The 22,207-nt window shown below is 35.5% G+C and overlaps 1 protein-coding gene across 5 annotated transcripts in view; it reads right to left on the reverse strand.

The window, feature by feature from the left end:
- Nucleotides 1-388: 388 nt before the first annotated feature.
- Nucleotides 389-22,207, reverse strand: part of mim (missing-in-metastasis) — a 162,444-nt gene continuing 140,625 nt past the window's right edge. For all 5 annotated transcript variants that reach the window (XM_089738986.1, XM_089738985.1, XM_028174872.2 and 2 more), the window contains 3 exons: nt 21,624-21,713; nt 20,912-21,039; nt 389-7,381 (listed from right to left, as the gene is read on the reverse strand). In XM_089738986.1, the coding sequence (XP_089595112.1) occupies nt 7,274-7,381; nt 20,912-21,039; nt 21,624-21,713 (326 nt within the window). In that variant the 3' untranslated portion in view covers nt 389-7,273. The remainder of the gene's footprint in view (nt 7,382-20,911; nt 21,040-21,623; nt 21,714-22,207) is intronic.

Genomic DNA, 22,207 nt, shown 5'->3' on the forward strand with positions numbered 1-22,207 from the left:
TCTGCCGTGAAGCAGTAATGCGTTTCGGTTTGAAGGGTGGGGTAGCCGTTGTAACTATACTGAGACTTTAGAACTTGTATCTCAAGGTGGGTGGCGCGTCTACCTTGTAGATGTCTATGGGCTCCAGTAACCACTTAACATCAGGTGGGCTGTGAGCTCGTCCACCCATCTAAGCAATAAAAAAAAAATAAAAAAAAAAATGCGGGCGGAATGTCATCGATGCGCCCAGGGTAACGCCCAGGTACTTGACCTTCCTGGCCCAGGGTATGGGTTGTCTAAAGAGAGTAATCGAGGGCTGACTATCGTCTATCGACAACAAAAATACCATTAAACGCCAAAACTAAATTTGCATAACTGAAAATAGACTGAAAATAAAAAAAGACCAATCTTCGGACAATAATGTTTTTATTCCACCAATTCACCATAATCAGTTTACATAAAAAGTCTCTTCTTAATCTAATAGTTTTTAGTTTTAAACGGAAGTTTTACATACACTGAACGGTTACGTGGAAATTATATTATTTATTACACATATCAAAAGAATGTAAACATTATATATTAATAATAAATAACTTGTTTTTTTTTGTCTACAATGCGTCTCATATTAAAAAATCACGTCAGGCGGCCATTTTGTCAAAGCGTTTTATGTCTGAATGTCAGCGGTTAACACAGTATAACTGAGGCCATCAGCACAAAAGTGGCCTAACCGACAATTTTTTTTTTATTCAAGCTTATATGACGTATATTGGAATTTATTTAAAATATAATAAATTTTGATGCAAAACCGGCCTATCCCTAGTCTCACCCACAGATAACAGATAGTTTTGTAAAAATTATTTTTGCGCGTATTGTTTTTTTTTTTTGTTTACTAAAATTCAAATTCATGAAAATTCCAACCTAATTGCCTCCATACTAACTATGTTAAGCTTAGGTCACTTTTGCGCTGAGGGCCTCAATTTACCTAAGAAGGTATGACTTTAGAAATGCTCAAAAGAAAAGTCCATACGTCACTATTTCGAAGAGGTGAACAAGATTAGTGAACATATCACACAAAAACTTATAACAGTTCATTAGTGTGAAAATCACGAAAAGCATTCCATGAGCAAACTTTACTGGAGATTCTTTATTTAGTGCTCAATAACGTAAACCGGTTTCTTTTAGAAAAAATAGTGATTGTGCTTAGTTTAGTGATTGATTAGTAGATGTGTGTATGTGATTATTATCATTATGATGTGATTAGTAGATCTAGTGTGAAGAGATTGCGATTAGTCACAATCACATGATATGCTCCTGCTATTAATTTATAGCGTTTCGTTATATGTACCCGCTACAAGCTTATAGCAATTTGGTTTTGATTTGAAAAGAACAAGCCCTAGTGTTTTAATGTCGATTCTGCGCGTCTATAAACAACAACTCAGTTATTTTTATTTTATATTTTATTGCTTAGATGAGTGGACGAGCTCACAGCCCACCTGGCGTTAAGTGGTTAAATACTGGAGCCCATAGACATCTACGACGTAAATGCGCCACCCACCTTGAGATATAAGAGTATAGTTACAACGGCTGTCCCACCGTTCAAACCGAAACGCATTGCTGCTTCACGGCTGAGATAGGTTGGGTGGTGATGTCTACCCGTGCGGACTCACAAGGGATCCTACCACCAGTAATCAATTCAATCAAAAAGTCAATTTTAATACATGCTTTTTTCTATGATTAACAATATAATATCCACGCTACCGAAATAATTACAAATACTACGAAACACAGTAACGGACGTCAAATTACGCGACTTCTTCACTATACGATATGTTTAAAAACAACTACACCTACACACCTATCTTTTTTTTATAAACACGCTTAGAAAAACAAAAAATTAAAATAATAAAAAATAAAAAAAAACCTTTTATAACGATTTACCATTTTCAATTAATAATTACTTAGAAGACATTACTTTATCAGATAGAAATTATATAGCAAGTGTTTTTTTTTTTTAATAATAATAAAGTTCCTCACTTCAAATAAGAATAAGTTAATATTATTCTTTGTCATGCAAAAACTTTCATTCAGTTTCGACTGTTTCGATTTGCGTTAAAAAAAATAAGTAAAAAGTCATTATCCAAAATTGTTCGTTTAGATCTACGTATTAAGATTTATTTTAGCTAAAATAACGACTCGACAAATAGCGCGTAGCACGCGTTTACACAAACGCGAAATACGTTTACGCTAATCTGTATCGACTGCGGTACGGAATAAGGTTTAGTTTTTGATAGCGATATTTTAAGATGAAAATCCAACTAAAAATTAGAAATCATGACAAGAACTGTGGAATAAAAGGGTTTAAAATTAAAAAAAAAAGTGCTAAAAGCTAATAAGAAGCCGTTATTTTAGCTAATTACAACACTATGGCAAATAGCACGGAACCTAAACAGTATTCAGTCTATCTTTAACAATATATAGCAAATAGAATTTCAAAAGTCTGAAAATTTATACATAGTTTATATAATGTTCATCTTAGATATTATATACATATATAGTTCAATGTATTTTATTTTAGGCATACAATAAATTTTGTTAGCATGCGTGAGTTATTGTTGACTGCTATGTTCGATAATTGAAGACACTCAAAACGGGTTAAGTCAAAAATTTGAATTTGACAAATCGTTATTACCTAGGATATGCAGTTCTCACATTCGATAATATCGGTAATTTATACATTAATCTTATTATTATATTATAATATATTCAATGTTCCAACATTTACACACTCAAGAGGTAATTATTAAAGAATGTTTTATCTTATCATTCATGCATGATATAAACAATTTCAGATTTCATTCATTATTTGGATGAGGGTAGTAACATAAAATATATGAGATTTCATTAAAACCAAATGTCGATATTAGTCGATATTTCGACTCTATATTTGTGGAATATTTACGATATGTGATTTTTCATAACTAAATTATGATATAGCTACAATTTTAGATAACATCGCTTATTTGGGTGAGGGCAATATTACAAAAAATATGAGATTTCGTTCATTCAACAAATGTCATGATTTTACTTGACGTCGCGTCATTTCATAGGCGCGTCGTGAGCCTACATCTTTCTTTTTTGTTTCTTATCTGGGTGAACGAGCAAACCTGATGTTAAGTCACAACAAAACGATATCGGTGGATTTGATTTAAGTGACATTTCACTTAATATAACACATTTATCTTTATAATTAAAATATCCGTTTTAATTGGTATTAGCAGCATCAAGAGTTCGATGTTCTGGTTCGATGGTGAGTGGTTACCGTCGCCCATGGACTTCAGCAATGCCAGGGGCAGAGCCAAGCCGCTGCCTACCACTTAATACTCTCCACAAGCCTCATTTGAAGAAGGACATGTCATAGCGCTCGGGAAACACCGTGGAGGGGAGCTCATTCCATAGCCGGATGGTACGTGGCAAAAAAGATCTCTGGAAACGCACTGTGGATGACCGCAGTAGCTCCAGGTAGTATGGATGAACTCTACTCCGGTGGCGGGCGGTGCGATGGTAAAAACGAGATGCCGGTATCATCTCGAACAATTCCTCGGAGCACTCCCCATGGAACATACGGTCGCTCGCCTTTGTTGCTCGCGTTTAATAAATGTATATTTTTTATTTGATTAGTTTTGGTAATTTTAAGTATATTTCAACGATACTATGTACACATATGGACTTGTTGTTGCTGTCTGAAATATAATAAATCATTCACTCATTCATAATTCATTTGAATTTTCAAAAATGACGCTTAAACAAAAGAACCCTTCTAGCCTCGATAGTACATAGTCAAAGAAAGGCCGAAATTGATAATTTCATTCAAAAGATCTTTAGTTCGGAATGGCGATAGGCTTTTTTCTCACTAATGTAAACGGACAACTATTTTCATTTTTTTTATTGCTTAAATTGGGGAACGAGCTCACAGCCCACCTGGTTGTTAAGTGGTTACTGAAGCCTATAGACATCTACAGCGTAAATGCGCCACCCACCTTGAGATATAAATTCTGAGGTCTCAGTATAGTTACAACGGCTGCCTCACCCTTCAAACCGAAACGCATTACTGCTTCACGGCAGAAATAGGCGGGGCGGTGGTCCCTACCCGTGCGGACTCACAAGAGATCCTACCACCAGTAATTTTACATTATAATTACATTTAAATTACAATTACATGTACAGCGTGTGTTAAAACTATATTAGTTCTATTAAAAACGAAGTTTAGTGATAGATCCCGAAAATGATTTGCACGCAATGTATCACAATTAAAAATCCACTGACGTGCGAGGTCAACGACCGCGAGAGCGAACGCCTTAATTACGGATTACTATTCATTTCATTATTTATTAATTTTTAAGAGCGAGTAGATTGTATTGTAGTACACCTTAACATGACCAAATTTTATTTGTGATACATTGCGTGATAATAAGGTTCATGTTAATTAAAACTGTCCATTAAAATAAACTAAAACATTGAAAACAACAGAGCTCAGGTTTTATATTTGAAATAATTCTTATTAATTTTACGAATGATTCCATAAGTTTTTTTTTTATTGTTGTTTGTTAATAAGAGATTTGGTATTTGGATATACATCCGCTTAATCCTGTTTGCGGTTCACCGTCGTTAAGTTTTTTTTGGTTTTTTTTTTTTATCTGAACCATATGAGTCATTTATCGGATTCACTATGTAAGTTCCAAATTCTTTGTTTTTTGGTAGACAAGCTATAGATCTGAAGACACCAGTTATAAATAATCATACATAGATGATTTATGTATATTTTTTTTCGAATACCTTAATTTTACCTACATACCTGTTTATTTTCATATATTAACTGAAATTTATTATTTTTCGGAACATAATTTTTTTTATTGCCCTTGTAGGCAGACGGAGCATACGGCCCACCTGATGGTGTGTGGTTACCGTCGCACATGGACTTCAGCAATGCCAGGGGCAGAGCCAAGCCGCTGCCTACCAAAAATCTGTATGACTGGAGAGTAAACGCCTGACGCGTCCGTATTGCACTTTTTTCAAGGATAATACTTTGATCGTGGTATGAAAAGGGAATTCGCCACAATTCTAAATTACCGTCCTGTTGTTAGGCAAGCCTTCCAGTTTCGACGGTAGGTCTGCCGCTGTTGAAATTTCAACAATGAAAGTTTTTTTTTGTTTTTTTTACAGTATCTATATATTAATACGTGAAGCAAAAAAATTGTATCCCTTTTTACGAAAATTGCGCGGACGGAGGATTATGAAATTTCTCACACTTATAGAGAATACAATGAAGGAGTGCAGAATGCTAATTTTTTTTTAAATTATGCATTAATACATTAAATCAATAAAAAAACATTACAAACACTACCATGTATTTGACACACACACACACACATATTTATACTCTATGTTTATTGTCAAACTTTTGTTGTTGCTTAAAGTCTGTGGTCAAATTGAAAATAGGTTAATATTGTTTATCTTTAATATTATTTGTCTACAGTTGTAGTCTTGGCGAGATCTGTGATTATAGAAGTATAATAATTTTTGACAATTGAACCATAATAATGTTCAAACTTATAATTTCAATTAATCATAGTCCAATTTCGACTACTGCGGGATCACTAGTCATTTTAAAATGACCTATTCATTGTTTAATCAAAAGCGAATTGAATTGTGTAAACAGTAAATAAATGCTATTCCTTTACACACATTGAAGCAATGAAAAATATGGTTGTTTTTTTTTCGTAGAATCGATTTGTACACGTAACATTCATGATAATCAACTACATTTTCCTATTATGTAGGTAGCCATTTACGTAATAGCTTATGCTAGATTTACATAGCAATATGAATGTATACAGGAAAATAACGGTTCATTTATGCTTGTGCATATTACCCAATTTTAAACATTGCCTACTAAACGAATGATAATTGATGAATGTTTTTATTTTTGTTTTTATATGGTCATTTCACGTCACAGATCGATGCCTCCAATGAACACTACGCTAACTCCAAATTCGTAGGTTTACAGGGGGAGCGTTTAAACGAAAAAATAAAAACTTTAGAGGTGTCAAGGGACACCCGGATGGAACGAAGTTCCTTTCGATTAATTAGTGAAGGAATTGTAATTTTTTTTTAAAGTTATAATAATAAATTACGGCATTATGAAGGAAAAAAAAACAATACTATGAACTAAATTACTATTGTTGAAACGCTATCTCGAGAAACTGTACTCATTACGCGGACCAATCGGATGCGAGCAATGTCACGCGATAAGCGCCTACACGTTGATTGGTCAGAATGACGGATCTAAAAAATGTCGTGACAACTTTTCGTAAGAATTTTTTCCGTCTAGCCCCCTTTCACAACGCGCGATAAGGAACTTCGTTCCAAAAGTTGATAAAACCTTTATTATTGCAGATACATTTATGGTTTCTTCTTGTGTAACCAGCTGATTTACTCTTGCTTCGAACCCCATCAATAATGATTAATTGTAATACTTTTAAAATAGTGAAGCGATTTGCGTGAAAAACGAAAATTTCATAATTTTGAGTTATAGTAGTGTTCATTGGAGGCATCGAGATGACGAATGTCGCAAAGCATCCGACATAACGGAAATCGTGAAACGATATCTTGATATCGGAATCGTAATTTGTAAAAAATCCTTTTTTTTTAGAAATTTCTTTTTAACATGCGTTTTTGTGTCTGTATGTGTGTGTATGTAGTATGTACATGTGTTAATAAACTCGGATGCTTCCTACGCTTTCCATTGCGTGTTAAAAAAATAACAGAAAAACTGTTTGTGTTAGGAGTAAGAGTTATCATCATCCTGCCTATTTCTGGCCCACAGCAGTAATGCAGTTTCTAAGGTGCGAAATCATTTACACGATAAACGACCTTATGTCTTCAGTAATGCGAGTCTTCAATGAACCTAGTTACCCGTTTACGTGAGGATAATACATTATTTAAATAACATAGATTTACCGCACAATTTTCAACCTTATAACAAGTAGTATAAGAACGTTTCAAGTTCTGAATACTTTCGTTATTGATCGTACTGCCATTGCTATTTTTAACACCAATCAAAATTCGAACTTATTTCTCTACACATTTAAGTTGTAATCATATTAACGTATTGATCCATTCAATGCTCTGTGTTAGAGCACTGCATACACATTAATGTTTCGCAAAATATAGCAGTCAAATTTCTACCTTATCGCGTATGCGTTTAAAGTAGCATTTCCTTTGTCTGTTTTCGTGTTTAGCGTATTTTCGGTGCTGATCTGTCGTTGCAGTGCTTGTTCCGACGCAGGGTCGCTCCGCGTTTGATCTGCTCCATCAGAGACGTGTGGCACACCCTCGGATCGGGCTGAAACAAGAACACATAATATAACACTACATATACAAAAATGAATTGCTGTTCGTTAGTCTCGCTAAAACTCGAGAACGGCTGGACCGATTTGGCTAATTTTGGTCTTGAATTATTTGTGGGAGTCCAGAGAAGATTTAAAGGGTAGATAAATATGAAAATGCTTGGAATTAAATAAAAATAACAATTTTGTTTTTCCTTTGATGTGTCCCCCGTCGGACGGATTCCTTTTGTTTGTTTTAAGTTTATTTTATACAAAAGTTTAGGTCTTTTATTTATCGATTGAGGTACTACGAAGTCTGCCGGGTCAGCTAGTCTACCAATACAAATATTATGCCGGTACGACAACGCCATCTGTTGTCCAATAACAAAAAACGAATATCAAAACAACCGGAACGTCTCTTGAATGATCTGGAACATAGTAGACATGGTCGTAACGGCTATAAAAGTAACTCAGACGACAGGGCAACAATACATTTCGGATCATCCACATTCCACTCTCGGTGCTTTTAGCCATTTTATCAATCGCTATTGTAATCAAGCTGGTCGATGCAATAGCTAACTTAATTGTAGTTATTGTTTTTATTTAATTTTAGTATTCTATATGAAATATTATTGTTAATGAATGTAATATGGATGCAAAATCTGAAGTAAAAGAAATAAATAAAATACATAAATAAATAAAGGGTTCGATTTCCCACCGGTCACCGTCCTCGTTGAACCCGTCGCTTGCAACGAAGGGCTGACGAGCGAACTAACCCATAGACACGTTTCCGATCCGGCAGTAGATTCTCCGAAGCAGTGCTCTTGCTAGGGCCAGTCTTGGCAACACTCCGGTTTGAGCCCCGTTTGCCTTCACATTAAGGCGAAACTGAAATAGCCTCTCAAGGCTATCAGCATAAGTAGGAAAAAAAAAGGAAAAAAAAACCATGGACCCAACCCAATGAGTTTCTTGCCGGATCTTCTCAATGGTTCGCGATTGCGATCCGATGGTAGATTCGGCGGAGCACTGCTCTTGTTAGGACTAGTGTTAACGAATTCTCTTAGGTTCAGCCTCGTGAGTACGCTTACCCTTTCAGTAAAATCAGAATAGCCCCTCAAAACTATCGGCAATTAGTAACAAAAACGAAACATCAAGGCAGCTAGCTTTTTTTTATTGCCCTTGTAGGTAGACGAGCATATGGCCCACCTAATGGTGAGTGGTTACCGTCGCCCATGGACTTCAGCAATGCCAGGGGCAGAGCCAAGCCGCTGCCTACCGCTTAATACTCTCCACAAGCCTCGTTTGAAGAAGGACATGTCATGTCGACAAACGAGTTACCTCAAGAAAGCGAATTGTAATAGTGAAACCTTAATCATCGCAACAATTATATTACAATTTACAATAATATAATAAAATAAAAAAAATGACTGGTGATAGGACCTCTTGTGAGTCTGCACGAGTAGGTATCACCACCCCGCCTATTTCTGCCGTGAAGCTGTAATGCGTTTCGGTTTGAAGGGTGAGGCAGCCGTTGTAACTATACTGAGACCTTAGAACTTATATCTCAAGGTGGGTGGCACATTTACGTTGTAAATGTCTATGGGATCCAGTAACCACTAAACACCAGATGGGCTGTGAGCTCGTCCACCCATTGTCTAAGCAATAATAAAATAATAAAAATTAAATTATGCTTTAATTATTTTGAGACCCAGATCTTTAGTCCCGTTTAAAAATTATAAGCGTGTGCGTAATTTATTAAAAAAAAAAATACAAGTTTCCGTTTTTATCTTGGTGGTTCTTATAGTCGGTGATAATTATTCCAATATGGTCGCTTATTCGACCTATATATGACCCGGCGTCCTATAGCATACTCCGTGACTCGACATTTCCGATTTTCATCCAATTAACCACAACATATTTTATTCAAGTTGATTACGTTTTTAAATGCGTTCCGAGACCGCAAACGCCTTTAAAAGTTCGTTTTATTGCTAGATTAATTAAATCCGTCGAGGTTACTAGCATAGGTAAGACAAAAAAAATCTATATATTAATACGTGAAGCAAAAACTTTGTATCCCTTTTTACGAAAATTATGCGGACGGAGGAGTATGAAATTTTCCACACTTATAGAGAATATAGAGAAGAAGTGCACAATGCTAAGATTTTTTTTAAATAATGCATAAAAGATACATTAAATCAATAAAGAAAACATTACACACACTACATACCATGTATTTGACGCACACACGCATGCATACTATTTATTGTCAAACTTTTGTTCTTGACGTCTGTTGTCAAATTGGGAATAGATTAAATATTGTTTGTCTTTATTAATTTTTTTTATAGTGTAGCCTTGACGAAATTTGTGATTATCTATACTAATATTATAAAGAGGAAAGATTTGTTTGTTTGTTTGTTTCGAATAGGCTCCGAAACTACTGGACCGATTTGATAAATTCTTTTTCCATTAGAAGCCGACATTGTCCCTGATGAACATAGGCTACTTTATTTTTATTTATTTTTTATTTATTTTTTTGGTTTCACGTGTGTTTTAATGTTTCCGAAGCGAAGCGAGGGCGGGTCGCTAGTAGAATTATAAAATACAATTATAATAGTGTACAAACTTTTTATATCATTCCAATTAATTATAGTCGAATTTCGACTACTGCGGGAACTCTAGTAAAATTAAAAGTGTATGAATCAAAACGTCCCACATTTTCGTTTCGCTAATATTATTATAGTTACGCGTTGGGGTTCGGGATAAATAAAAATTATACCTATATGTAAATTAATACTGCATTAACACGTAGAACACTTAACGAGCAAAAAATTAAAAATCTTAATTGGCTTCTTCCGCTTCGCTTCCGATCAGGTGATCCGTTCGCTGGTTCGCTTCGAGTAGTTCCGATTACTGACTAATTGCGTGCCATCTCAACACCGCTTTTATAGCCGATACGATATCCCTATATTTATCGAGAACATTCTGGGCAAGTCGAATAGCTTCGATGCGTGTTTCCGCTATCTGACAATAGACGGTGTTGTACTTCTCGAGCATTCTCGACGTTACGCCTTTGATATTCGTTTCTACTATTCGGCGATAGATGACGTTACTCTTACTGGGGTAGCATTATTATTATCCGTCAAAATGTTGCTCTAAGGAGCATATAGAAGTTACACTTCAAAAAAAATCGGCTGTAGCGTGCAACCCTACCGACATAACAAGTCGCGCTCGGGCATTATCGGGCGCGATCGGAATTCCCGAACCAGAAGGCGTCTCCTGACGTCAGTCGACAAGTTTCGCGCGCGAAAGTTTAACATAAAAATAATATCTACGTCATATTAATATAGTTAGTATCGTTTAGTATCTGGATTCTTTTTCTCCGTTTCCTGTTTATATTATAACATTGTACACTACAAAAACATAAGAGTTTATAAAATACAAGCCATACTCGCCCGGTTCGCTGAGCATTTAAAATTAGCATTATCATTTATTTCCATTATTATTAGGGAGTCCAACACTCATATAAATATTAGCCTATCCATTAAGTACATGTATTTTCTACATGGACACCAAGTTTCAAGTCAATCGGATGCACGGTTCAGTAGTTATAGCAGATCATCCGTAAAAACCACTGTAAATTTATATATTAGTATAGATATAGAAGTATAGATTGCGTTCGACTTATTTAGTTTTGAGTGACAGTTTTCCGAGAGTAGCAAATAACAAAACACAAGAACAGCCTGATCGTGAGCTCATCTATGTATGTATGCTGATACGGCGCCCATTCTCCAACAAAATTCGTCTCTCATACGATCGTATCAGAGCTGATTTTTACTGGTAGGGCCTCTTGTGAGTCCATGCGAGTAGGTACCACCGCCCTGCCTATTTCTGCCGTGAAGCACTAATGCGTTTCGGTCTGAAGGGTGGGGCAGCCGCTGTAAGTATACTTGAGACCTTAGAACTTATATCTCCAGGTGGGTGGCGCATTTACGTTGTAGATGTCTATGTGCTCTTAACACCAGCTGGTTTGTGTGCTCGTTCATCCATGTAAGCAATAAAAAATAAAAAAAATCCGCGGCAACGCTGAGCGCGGAATCAAACAAGATTATCGTACCGTCGGTTTTAAATAACAGAAGCCTAATCTTATAAAAAACGAGCGATATGTTCGTTCCTAGAACTTCAATCGATTCTATGAAATACGACCGATAACAGTGACGCCGAATTAATTATAAAAAATATTATAAAGCTGAAGAGTTTGTTTGTTTGTATGAACGCGCTTATCTCAGGAAGCACTGGTCCGATTTGAAAAATTCTTTCAGTGTTAAATAGCCCATTTATCGAGGAAGGCTATACACGTTACGACCAATACAAGCGGAGCATCAATAAAGAATGTTTCTAAATCGGGGTTTTAATCCCTTTTGAGAGCTTAACCGTAGTTTAGCTAATAAAAAAAAGTGCGTGCGTACAAAGTACACATGCCAGAAGTGAAACTTTTTTGGCGAACTAATTTATAAGTCTTGCTTATATTTATACAAATCTAAAACTTTAGATTTCCGAGACTTAGAGGAAGGGAAAAAGGAAGAATGTTCCCGCCAAAAGTCTGTCAAATGTCAATCTCAAACCTCACTGTTGACAGTCACATTATGGCCGTTTTCCAATTACAGCACAAGAGCGCATTATGCGGCATAATGCTCAACTAAGCTTCAGCATAATTCGGCATTGTGCGTCACTGAGTCGCATTATGCTCTGTAATTGGAAAACTACCTGTATGTACTTAATGGTTGGTTGAGCATTATGCCGTATAATGCGCTCTTGTGCTGTAATTGGAAAACGGCCTACGTTTAGATTTCTAAATTGTAAATGACTAATATTTTTCCAATTGAATTGACTAATTTAATTTCATGCTATTTGATTAATGTTCCAAACTCTTTTCATTTCATTTAACTTCCCATTAACATTTTTCACAAAAAAATTATAAAATATTAGGCTGTATGGTATAATACATTTGCCTTTCCAGTTGAAAAAATACAACAACTACCACTACTAACATTTGACAAGTACTTAATTTCAATAGTAGTTTGATGTCACTTCCGTTGCATACCTGCGTGACGTTCTGTAAAAATTTTACCCTCATGCGCCTAAAGAAGTTTCACTTCAAAAATTATGGTCGAATTGATAGCTTCCACTTTTGAAGTCGGTTAAAATCATTTTGGTACCTTAAATAGCTCCTTAGCATTCTATTATTCAAAAATATTTTCACTTTCTACGTAAATGAAGAGGCGGGTAAAATTTAGCGTTATGCCAAGGTAACTATTCCACACGAATAAAGTCGCGGGCAAAAGCTAGTTAATTATAAAATGAAAATGTAATATCAAAATATATACCGCGGAATGGTCTAAGCAATATTTCACGTAATACGCGACATTCATCTTTGTAATTAAGGGTTCGTTTTATTTGGTATTAGCATCAATGGTTCGATGTTTTTAATTCTGAACTTCAATGCCTTTTTTTTATTGCTTGTATGGGTGGACGAGCTCACAGCCCACCTGGTGTTAAGTGGTTACTGGAGCCCATGGACATCTACAACGTAAATGCGCCGCCCACCTTGAAATATAAGTTCTAAGGTCTCAAGTATAGTTACAACGGTTGCCCCGCCCTTCAAGCCGAAACGCATTACTGCTTCACGGCAGAAATAGGCAGGGTGGTGGTACCTGTCAGCGCGGACTCACAAGAGGTTCTACCACCAGTGAAAATCAATAAAGTTTAATCCATGGAAATAGCTGAAGAGATTTTTTTGTCATAATGTGTATTTTTTCCGAATCATAGATTAATACACATTAACTAGTTATAGATAAGCAACTCAAGTACTCAACAGAAATGTTTACGGGCGTTGGACACTAAATGGCTTCGCTTCGATTAGTTTTTTTTTTTTATAGATATTAGTTTTATAGATATTTTTTAGATAATAGTTTAAAAATACTAACAAAATACGCTTTTATAGAAAATCCAACAAAAAATAAATTGAAATAAATTTAGTAAAAAAAGCGTGGGGTGCATGGTATCAGCAGATATATATATTTTATGAACAGATATGAATAGAAGGGTTATTTTGATATCCTGAAAAGCACCCCACGCTTTTTTACAATAAAATCATTTTTTCTTAAATTATTTTTAATTCAAATTTATTAAAATTAATTATTTATTTTTTATAAAGGTTTATTTTGTTAGTTTTTTTAAACTATTTTTTTTTATTGCTTAGATGGTTGGACGAGCTCACAGCCCACCTGGTTTGCGGTTAAATAATTAAAAATAATATAATTAGCATTTGAAGAAGTAAACCAACGCACTTATTCATTTTCCTGGCCACCTCAAGATACGTATAAGAAATAGACGCATGACGGGATAAATCTCTTGAATGCGTAAAACATTGACGATCGTCTTAAGTTTGATGTGACGCAATCTGTCTTTAACACAAACACAAATAACATAATAAATGAACATTTAGCCTTCAAATCGACGGCCCCTTCGTAAAAAGCGTCATGTCAATTAAATGATAGTTTAAAAAAATCGGTTGTCTGTAAAGTCGGTTTACTGACGATAGTTGAACGTGACAACGTCATAAGAAAATACTGATGGAATGGTTTTCATTTTTCAAAAATTTTAATTTTATTTGTTTGATAGATATTTTGTATGGACAATTGACACCACATTCACTTTTCACTGAACTTCATACTTGACGGAAACATGTAAATGTATTATTGTATAGCAGCTGTCCACGCGGATGCATCGCTCACTCAAGTAGGAGAGAGACAGATGCCGAACGCTGCCGAACGCGGAGGCCGATTGTGCCTCTTTGTCGCTCGTTGCGCGCTCTCGCTTGCACTTCAAGCCTTAAATGGAACGCCTCAATGAGTCATGTTTTTTCGTGCGTGCAGTCGGTTCCATCGAATTATAAGACGTTGTCACGTCAAAAACTAACAAAATACGCTTTTATAGAAAATCCAACTAAAAAATAGAAAATAAATTTTAATAAATTTGAATTAAAAATAATGTAAGAAAAAAATGATTTTATTGTAGTCTTTTTAAACTGTGTGAAAAGTAAGTTTTTAAACTATTATTTATTTGACATTTTTAGTTAAATTTTATTTTTTTCAATATTTTATTTTATCATTTTTTTTTAAATATTAAATTGTCACTTGTCCTTAATATAAATAATAAATAAAATAAAAAATAAAAATAAAAAAGCCTTATATTTCTTGCTTTTCATACCAAAAAAAAATTTACATTATTAATATGCATGCAAAATAATTCACATTTTTAAATTTATTATCCAATATTCAAAATAATTAACAAAATAATTTTTAATTGAATCTTGATTATTATTTTTTGATTATGTACATGTTATGAGTGATAAGAAGTATTGAATTGTGTTCTTATTTTAAGAAATAATATACATAACATTTGGAATAATTTTTACATAGAAAAGTACTAAATATTGATTTAATTGGTTAAATTAGTCAGGGTTTATTTATGTTAGCAAGAACCCTCTCAATGAAAGGTGAAGGCCTCCTCCAGAGATGACCAGTACTCTCTATTCTCTGCCGCTCGCGGCCATTGTACACCTGCTACTTTTATGATGTCATCTGCCCATCGTGTAATTGGTCTACCTCTTTTCCTCTGTCCTAGTGGACCGCGCCATGATGTTGTCTTTGCGGTCCAGCGGTTGTCGCTGAGCCTCGCTACATGTCCAGCCCAACGCCATTTCAGCTTTTGTGAATAGCTGAGAGCGTCGATGGCTTTGGTTTTCTGTCTTATAGTCGTATGGCGGATCCTTTGGATTTTCTTAATTTTCAAGATGCTTCTTTCCATGCTCCTTTGACAGGATATAATTTTATTTTTTACTTTTCTGGTAAATTTCCATGTTTGACAGGCGTATGTTAATGAGGGTAGTAGGCAGGTGTTCATGACTTTCGTTTTCATCCGTATGCTCATATCGCTTTTGAGTATTTCTTTGAGACTCCAGAACTTTTTCCATATGTTGTTGATCCTTCTCTCCACTTCTAATTCATTATTTTGTTGGTTGAATGAAACTTGCTTACCCAGATAAATGTAAGCACCGACATATGCTAAAGAAGAATTTTCAAGATATATCGGTCTTTCGATATGGTTCGTCATGATATTGGTTTTTGTTAGATTGATCTCCAAGCCTACTTTACGACTTTCTTCATGTAGAGTGTTTATCATTATTTGCAGTTGGTTAATACTTTCTGATAGCAGGGCTATGTCGTCGGCAAATCTCAAATGGCTCAAGTAACATCCATTTATATTTATGCCAACTCTTTCCCAGTTTAACTTGCCAATGATGGACTCTAGCACCGCTATGAAGATGGTCGGCGAGAGTGGGTCTCCCTGTCGTACGCCTTTTCTTATTTGTATGGATGGCCCTGTAGTTTCCAGCTTCACTCTGCTAGTGCTGTTGTCGTAAATATTTTTTAGGACTTTTATGTAATCTAGTGGTACTTGTTGAGAGAGCAGAGTTTCCCATATGGATGAGTGGAGCAGAGAATCAAATGCTTTTTGGTAATCGATAAAGACAATGTAGAGTGGTCTGTTGAACTCTTGGTACTTTTCTATCAGCATTTCTAGTGAGTGTATGTGGTCCAGTGTTGAAAAGCCTCTTCTGAAGCCTGCCTGTTCGATGGGTTGGTATTTCTCTGTGCTTTCTTTTATTTTTTTCTCTATTATTGAGGAGAACAGTTTATATAGTGAAGGTAGTAAGCTTATCGGTCTGTAATTACTTATATTATTAGGGTCTCCTTTTTTGTACAGTAAGATGATATCAGACTCTGACCATTGACGAGGTGTATACGAGCTGTTCAGTATCTGATTAAATAGTCGAGTTAGTGGTTTTGCTAGATACGCGCATCCGAGCTTTATGGTTTCGTTGGTGATCCTGTCGGGGCCTGGACTTTTCTCTATTTTTAGTGATTTAATCCCTTTAATCACTTCGGATTCGTCTATGACTGCTCTCGTCTCTACTTGATTTGTGCCCGGTAGTTCATATGTACATTGATTCGGTGCGCTATATAGCTCCTTGTAAAATTCTGTGGCTATTTTCAGTATTTCTGTTCTATTTTGGGTATTTTTTACTTTGTCTTTCAATTCTTCAATCCATGTTTTGTGTGTTCTGATTTCTTTGTATGCTTTCTTGACACTATTTGTAGTATTTAGATGTTTTTCAATGATTCTTGTGCGGTGCACCTTATAGTCTAGATTAATACGTTTACTTATGAGTTTGTAGAGTGCTTTTAGTTCATTTTTCATGGTTCTGGATTTCGGTTTTGTCCTTTGTAATTCTTGTCTTCTGCAAATTAACGCCTTTGTGCGTGCTGATAGTACTTGGTTTTTAACTGAGTTTCTGTTGGATGAAACCTCGTGAGCTTTTTTCAGGCTGTTGTTTATTGCGTTTGTTATATCATCATAATAATTCTGAACGGTGTCCTCATCTCTCCGGTCCTCTAGTAGGTTTATTAAGTTGCTATTTAGTGTCTGCTTGTAGGTTTCCGCTTCTTCTTCGTTCTCTAGTTGGAATCTGGGGCATTGACCGAACTTCCTACGACTTTTTGTTTTGGGGACAATGTTTAATGATGCTCTCACTGGTCTATGATCTGAAGGGTAAGTGATATTTAAAACCTGAATATCATATATGTTTCTGTGTAAGTTTGTTAAAATGTAGTCTATTTCATTTTTTATTTTCCCATTGGGTGATCTCCAAGTCCATCTTTGTTTGTTTGTTTTTTTGAAAAAGGTGTTCATAATTGCAAAATTGTTCTCATGTGCAAAATCGATGAGCCTGTTTCCTCTACAGTTTCTATCTCCATATCCGTGGTTACCAGTGACTGTTTCGTTGGGATTGGTTTGTCCTATTTTGGCGTTAAAGTCACCCATGACTATGATATTGTTTTCTGAGAGTTGTATGGCTTTGTCAACAGTACTGTAGAAAAATTCCAATTCTTCGTCGCTCGAGGCCTCTGTTGGAGCGTAAACTTGAATTATGCTTAATTCTAAGCTATCGATATTCATCCTTAGCAGCGCTACTCTTTCTGAAAGACCTATGAAGCTTGTAATATATCTTTTCAGATATTTTTTGACAATAAAACCCACTCCGTATAATCCGGGCGTATCTCCGGTGTAGTAGAGGATAAACTCATCATGTTCTTCGATTGTGTTTCCTAGTTTTCTTGTTTCCGAAAGACCGATAATGTCAAAGTTTATATTTTTCAAGCATTCTGTTAATTCCAGTAGTCGTGAATACGTCGACATAGTTCTAACATTGTATGTGGCTATATATAGAGTGTTCTGGTGACTGTTTTTTCTGCATTTTGTTTTAATTTTCTCTGGAGGGTTTTGGTCGGATTCTCCCGCGGTGACCAGCCGTCTTGGGAGATTGAGGTTGAGATTGTTATTTTGTCTAATTCGCTAATTGTTATTTTGTCGTTTTCTTGTTTTCTTGTTCTGGAGAAGACCGAGACCGAGAGGGGAGCCCGTGAAGTGTTAGCGTCGGCTTTTTTATAAGGTAGCTCGTCATATTATTATTTTTAATAATTTTTGTTGTTTGTTTTTTGTTTCCGCTGCTGCTTGAACTTCTCAATGATTCCGGTGATTCTGATGAGTTCCTTTTCTTATCTTTTTTCTCATGTTCAATTTGCTCGCTTGGTAAAACATTTTCCTTTTGTGTATTTTTGGTTCCTAAAACGACAAGTCTTTGATATATTTTATGATTGCCCTGTTTCCGGATTGTCTTTCTTTGATTAACTCGCTCTGAAGCTCCCTGCGTTTTTTTAGTATATCTTGGGGGAAATCTTCTTTTATGTAAACGGGTGATGATATCAGTTTTTTCTTATTTTTAAGTCATTTTATTTTTAACCCCATAGTGCTCAATGTTACTACAATGGGTCTCGTGTTTTCCCCTCTTTTTCCAACTCGCCTTACAAATTCAACGCTGTTTTCATTGCATTCAATGCTTAAATATTTGTTTATAATTTCTAGCACAATTTGCAACAGATCCTGATATGACCTTTCACCTTCTTCGACTCCGAAAAAGAGCAGATTTCTCTTTCTCTTCAATCTCTCCATGTTATCTATTTTGTTTTTCTGCCATTCTAATTGTTGTTCAAGTAACTCGGTCTTTAATTCAAGACTGTGAAATTTTTCATTCATATTATTTATAATGGTATTTTTTATTTCCTCCTTCATATCTAACATATCCGCTTTTTGTTGTTTCATCTCTTCTTGCATGCTTCTTAATATATTTTTAATTTCTTCCATTACTTTTATACCTCAAAGTACTACTAATACAATCTTGTGGATAGTATTGGAACTACGTTGCTTATAGCAGATGTTATCTTCAGTTTATCGAGTTTTATCTTGAGAGTTCAGCTGCTCACGCTAGGTGGCGCTAACGTTTTTGTACGAGGTGATTTGTGTGACGATGCGAATAATATTTATGTTAGGTTATACACCAATGCAAAAAATAAATCAAATAGAATCCTTGTGTTCACTATTTAACAGTTTAACGATTTTAATGATTATTTATGTCCCCTTCACTGCACTTAACGAGTTTTAGATCATTTACACTTAGAGTAATGGATATAAATGTCAGTTGCGCGTCCCTTGATATTTTTATAGATTTTGTATTGTTTACGCACTCTTTCAATAGGAAAACATTTGTTCCTGTGGTTCTTAGTATTGTTCCTTTATTTATCACTACTTTATCACACTTTAACCGCTACTACTATTTATTACTTAGTTAAAAAGCAGACGATGAAGTGAACGGTGGCACAGTCCGCGAACTACCTTATCCTTAGTCCTTAATATAAGTATACCAAATTTCGAGTTAATCCGACGTTTTGAAGGGGGTCAAAATCATGTTCAAAGATTCCGTTACACACTAACATATACATACGTCTGAAGCTAATAAAAGCATATTAAAATGGTGGTTTACAGGAGAGCGTTTTAAAGTTTCAATCTCATGTGTAATGAAATCATAAAAGTAGCTTCTATCTTTTAGTATTGATTTCAAGTATTCAATTTAGGCCGGTTCTAATGGTATAATCATTGTTTATAATTTCCTCAATTTTCCCGGAAAAGTAGTTAAGATGACTGTGTCTACCACAACTATGAAATAATAATAATTTATTAATAATATTTTTTAAGACCGTATAAAAGTTTATGTAAAGTTGACTCTGTATTTACATCAACAGTCTTTTTATTTTGAAAAGTTGACGTCTTATACGTTTATTTATCTTTTGAAATATTACATAATATATAAAATTTAAAATTATATGGTAATATGAGAGAGAGTGAGAGTGAGAGAGAGTGAGTGAGAGTGAGTGAGAGAGAGAGAGAGAGAGAGAGAGAATGAGATAGATAGAGAATGAGATAGAGAGAGAGGGAGAATGAGATAGAGAGAGAGAGAGAGAATGAGATAGAGAGAGAGAGAGAGAATGAGATAGAGAGAGAGAGAATGAGATAGAGAGAGAGAGAATGAGATAGAGAGAGAGAGAGAATGAGATAGAGAGAGAGAGAATGAGATAGAGAGAGAGAGAGAATGAGATAGAGAGAGAGAGAGAGAGAGACAGAGAAAAAGAGAATACACTTTATTGCACACCAAAACAAAATTTACATTCAAAAAACAGTCAAAAAGCAGATACATTTGTACAATAGGCGGTCTTATCGCTAAAAGCGATCTCTTCCAGACAACTGTTTAATTTACAGAAATTCTGTACATGTAGAATTTTTTTACATTATTTTGGTTCTAGGTTCAAAGACTTACTTCTATAATCACAGATTTCGTCAAGACTACACTATAGATAAATAATATTGAAGACAAACAATATTAATCTATTCTCAATTTGACCACAAACTTTAAACAATAATAAGTTTGACAATAAGCAGATGCGTGTGTGTGTCAAATACATGGTAGTGTACGTAATGTTTTTATTATTGATTTAAAGTATTTTTATGCATAGTTAAAAATTATTAGTTTTCTGCAAATTAGCGTCCTTCTCTATATTCTCTATAAGTGTGAGAAATTTCATACTTCTCCGCCCACGCAATTTTCTTAAAAAGGGGTACAAAGATTTGCTTCACGTATTAATTATATAGATAAGAAACTTTTAAGAAACTATATATTCGTTTTTTAATTTGTTTTTACGGTAGGCAGCGGCTTGGCTCTGCCCCTGGCATTGCTGAGGTCCATGGGCGACGGTTACCACTCAGCATCAGGTTGGCCTATGCTTATCTACCAACAAGGGTATATGTATGTGTACATATATGTATATATAACCGCGTGTAATTTGTTTCCAAATGATTCTTGTTCACCTGATGCGTTGTCTGGAAGAGATCGCTCTTAGCGATAAGACCCCCAATTGTACTTTTTTGTATTTAATGCATCGCACTATTAATTTGTTTTTTGGTGTACAATAATGAATACTCTCTCTCTCTCTCTCAAAGGCAATTTCTTTTTTTAACCAATATGAGGGTACCTGCGCGTGCGCGTTGATAATATCGCGTACATTGCTGGCTCGGGTCGAGTTTAATTGTCTTCGTTGTTGCTGTATCGTCGCCGAGAGCTTGTCCAAGAACGCCGGCTGCACAGCACTTGGCACTGTACCTGTATGCAAATGTAATGGTGGTCAAAATGTTTTTTTTTTTTGTAAAAAAAGTTTAAAAGTTTAAAAAAAAAACTATAATTTATTTTATTATTTGTTTATTGCTTCGATGAGTGGACGAGCTCGCAGCTTAGCCTGTTGAGTGGTAACGGGCCCATAACACCTACAATGTAGATACCATCGCCCACCTTGTGATATGAGTTCTAAGGTCCTCAGTATAGTTACAACGTCTGCTTTAGATAATAGTTTTTTGATGTGAAACATCTATAGCCGCACGTAAAACCGATTTCTGGCGTGGCGACGCATGCCGTGGCGACGCGTCGCCATGCGCAATCGACTGTGCGATTCTCTCCCACTCGATCCGGCGTTAAGCCATCTCTCTCGCTACACTGAGCTCGGATACCTATAGTGTATACTTCGTAGTGTATACACTATAATATCGAGTTATCATCGGTCCTTTATAACTGTGCCAAATTTCGAATTAATCCGACGTTTTGAAGGGGATCGCATACTAACATACATACATCTGAAGCTAATAAAAGAATATTATTAGTGGTATAAAGCGGTGTAGTTGTATGTTCGTCACCTTTCCCCTTGGCGGGGTCGGCGCGGCGCGGGGCGCGCGGGGACAGCTGCGGCGCCAGCTTCGCGCTCAGACTCGCGATCAGCCCGCCCTCTGCCGACAACAAACAAAGCTTAGGAAACATTACAACAAGACTAAAACAAGTTGACATCAAATTTATAACGAGAGGTGAAAGGCTATACGGTTTAAGCATAGTTGATATTTGTAATTAAAGGTGCGTTTTATTTGGCACTAGCGACCCGCCCTCGCTTCGCTACGGAAACTGTAATTCATTATTGATTTCTCCACTATTTAATGGATGTTATTATACACATAAGCCTTCCTCATCAATCACTCTATCTATTAAAGAAAACCGCAACAAAATCCGTCCGTAGTTTTAAAGATTTAAGCATACATAGGGATATAGGGACAGAGAAAGCCACTTTGTTTTATATACTATGTGATGATTAGCATCCGTAGTTTACCGTAGTAGACCGTAGTTTTAAAGATTTAAGCATACATAGGGATATAGGGACAGAGAAAGCCACTTTGTTTTATATACTATGTGATGATTAGCATCAATTAAGTTTACTCCGTTTAAATAGCTG

The sequence above is a fragment of the Bombyx mandarina genome, chromosome 28 (genome assembly GCF_030267445.1).
Source record: "Bombyx mandarina strain Sakado chromosome 28, ASM3026744v2".
Lineage (NCBI taxonomy): Eukaryota > Metazoa > Arthropoda > Insecta > Lepidoptera > Bombycidae > Bombyx > Bombyx mandarina.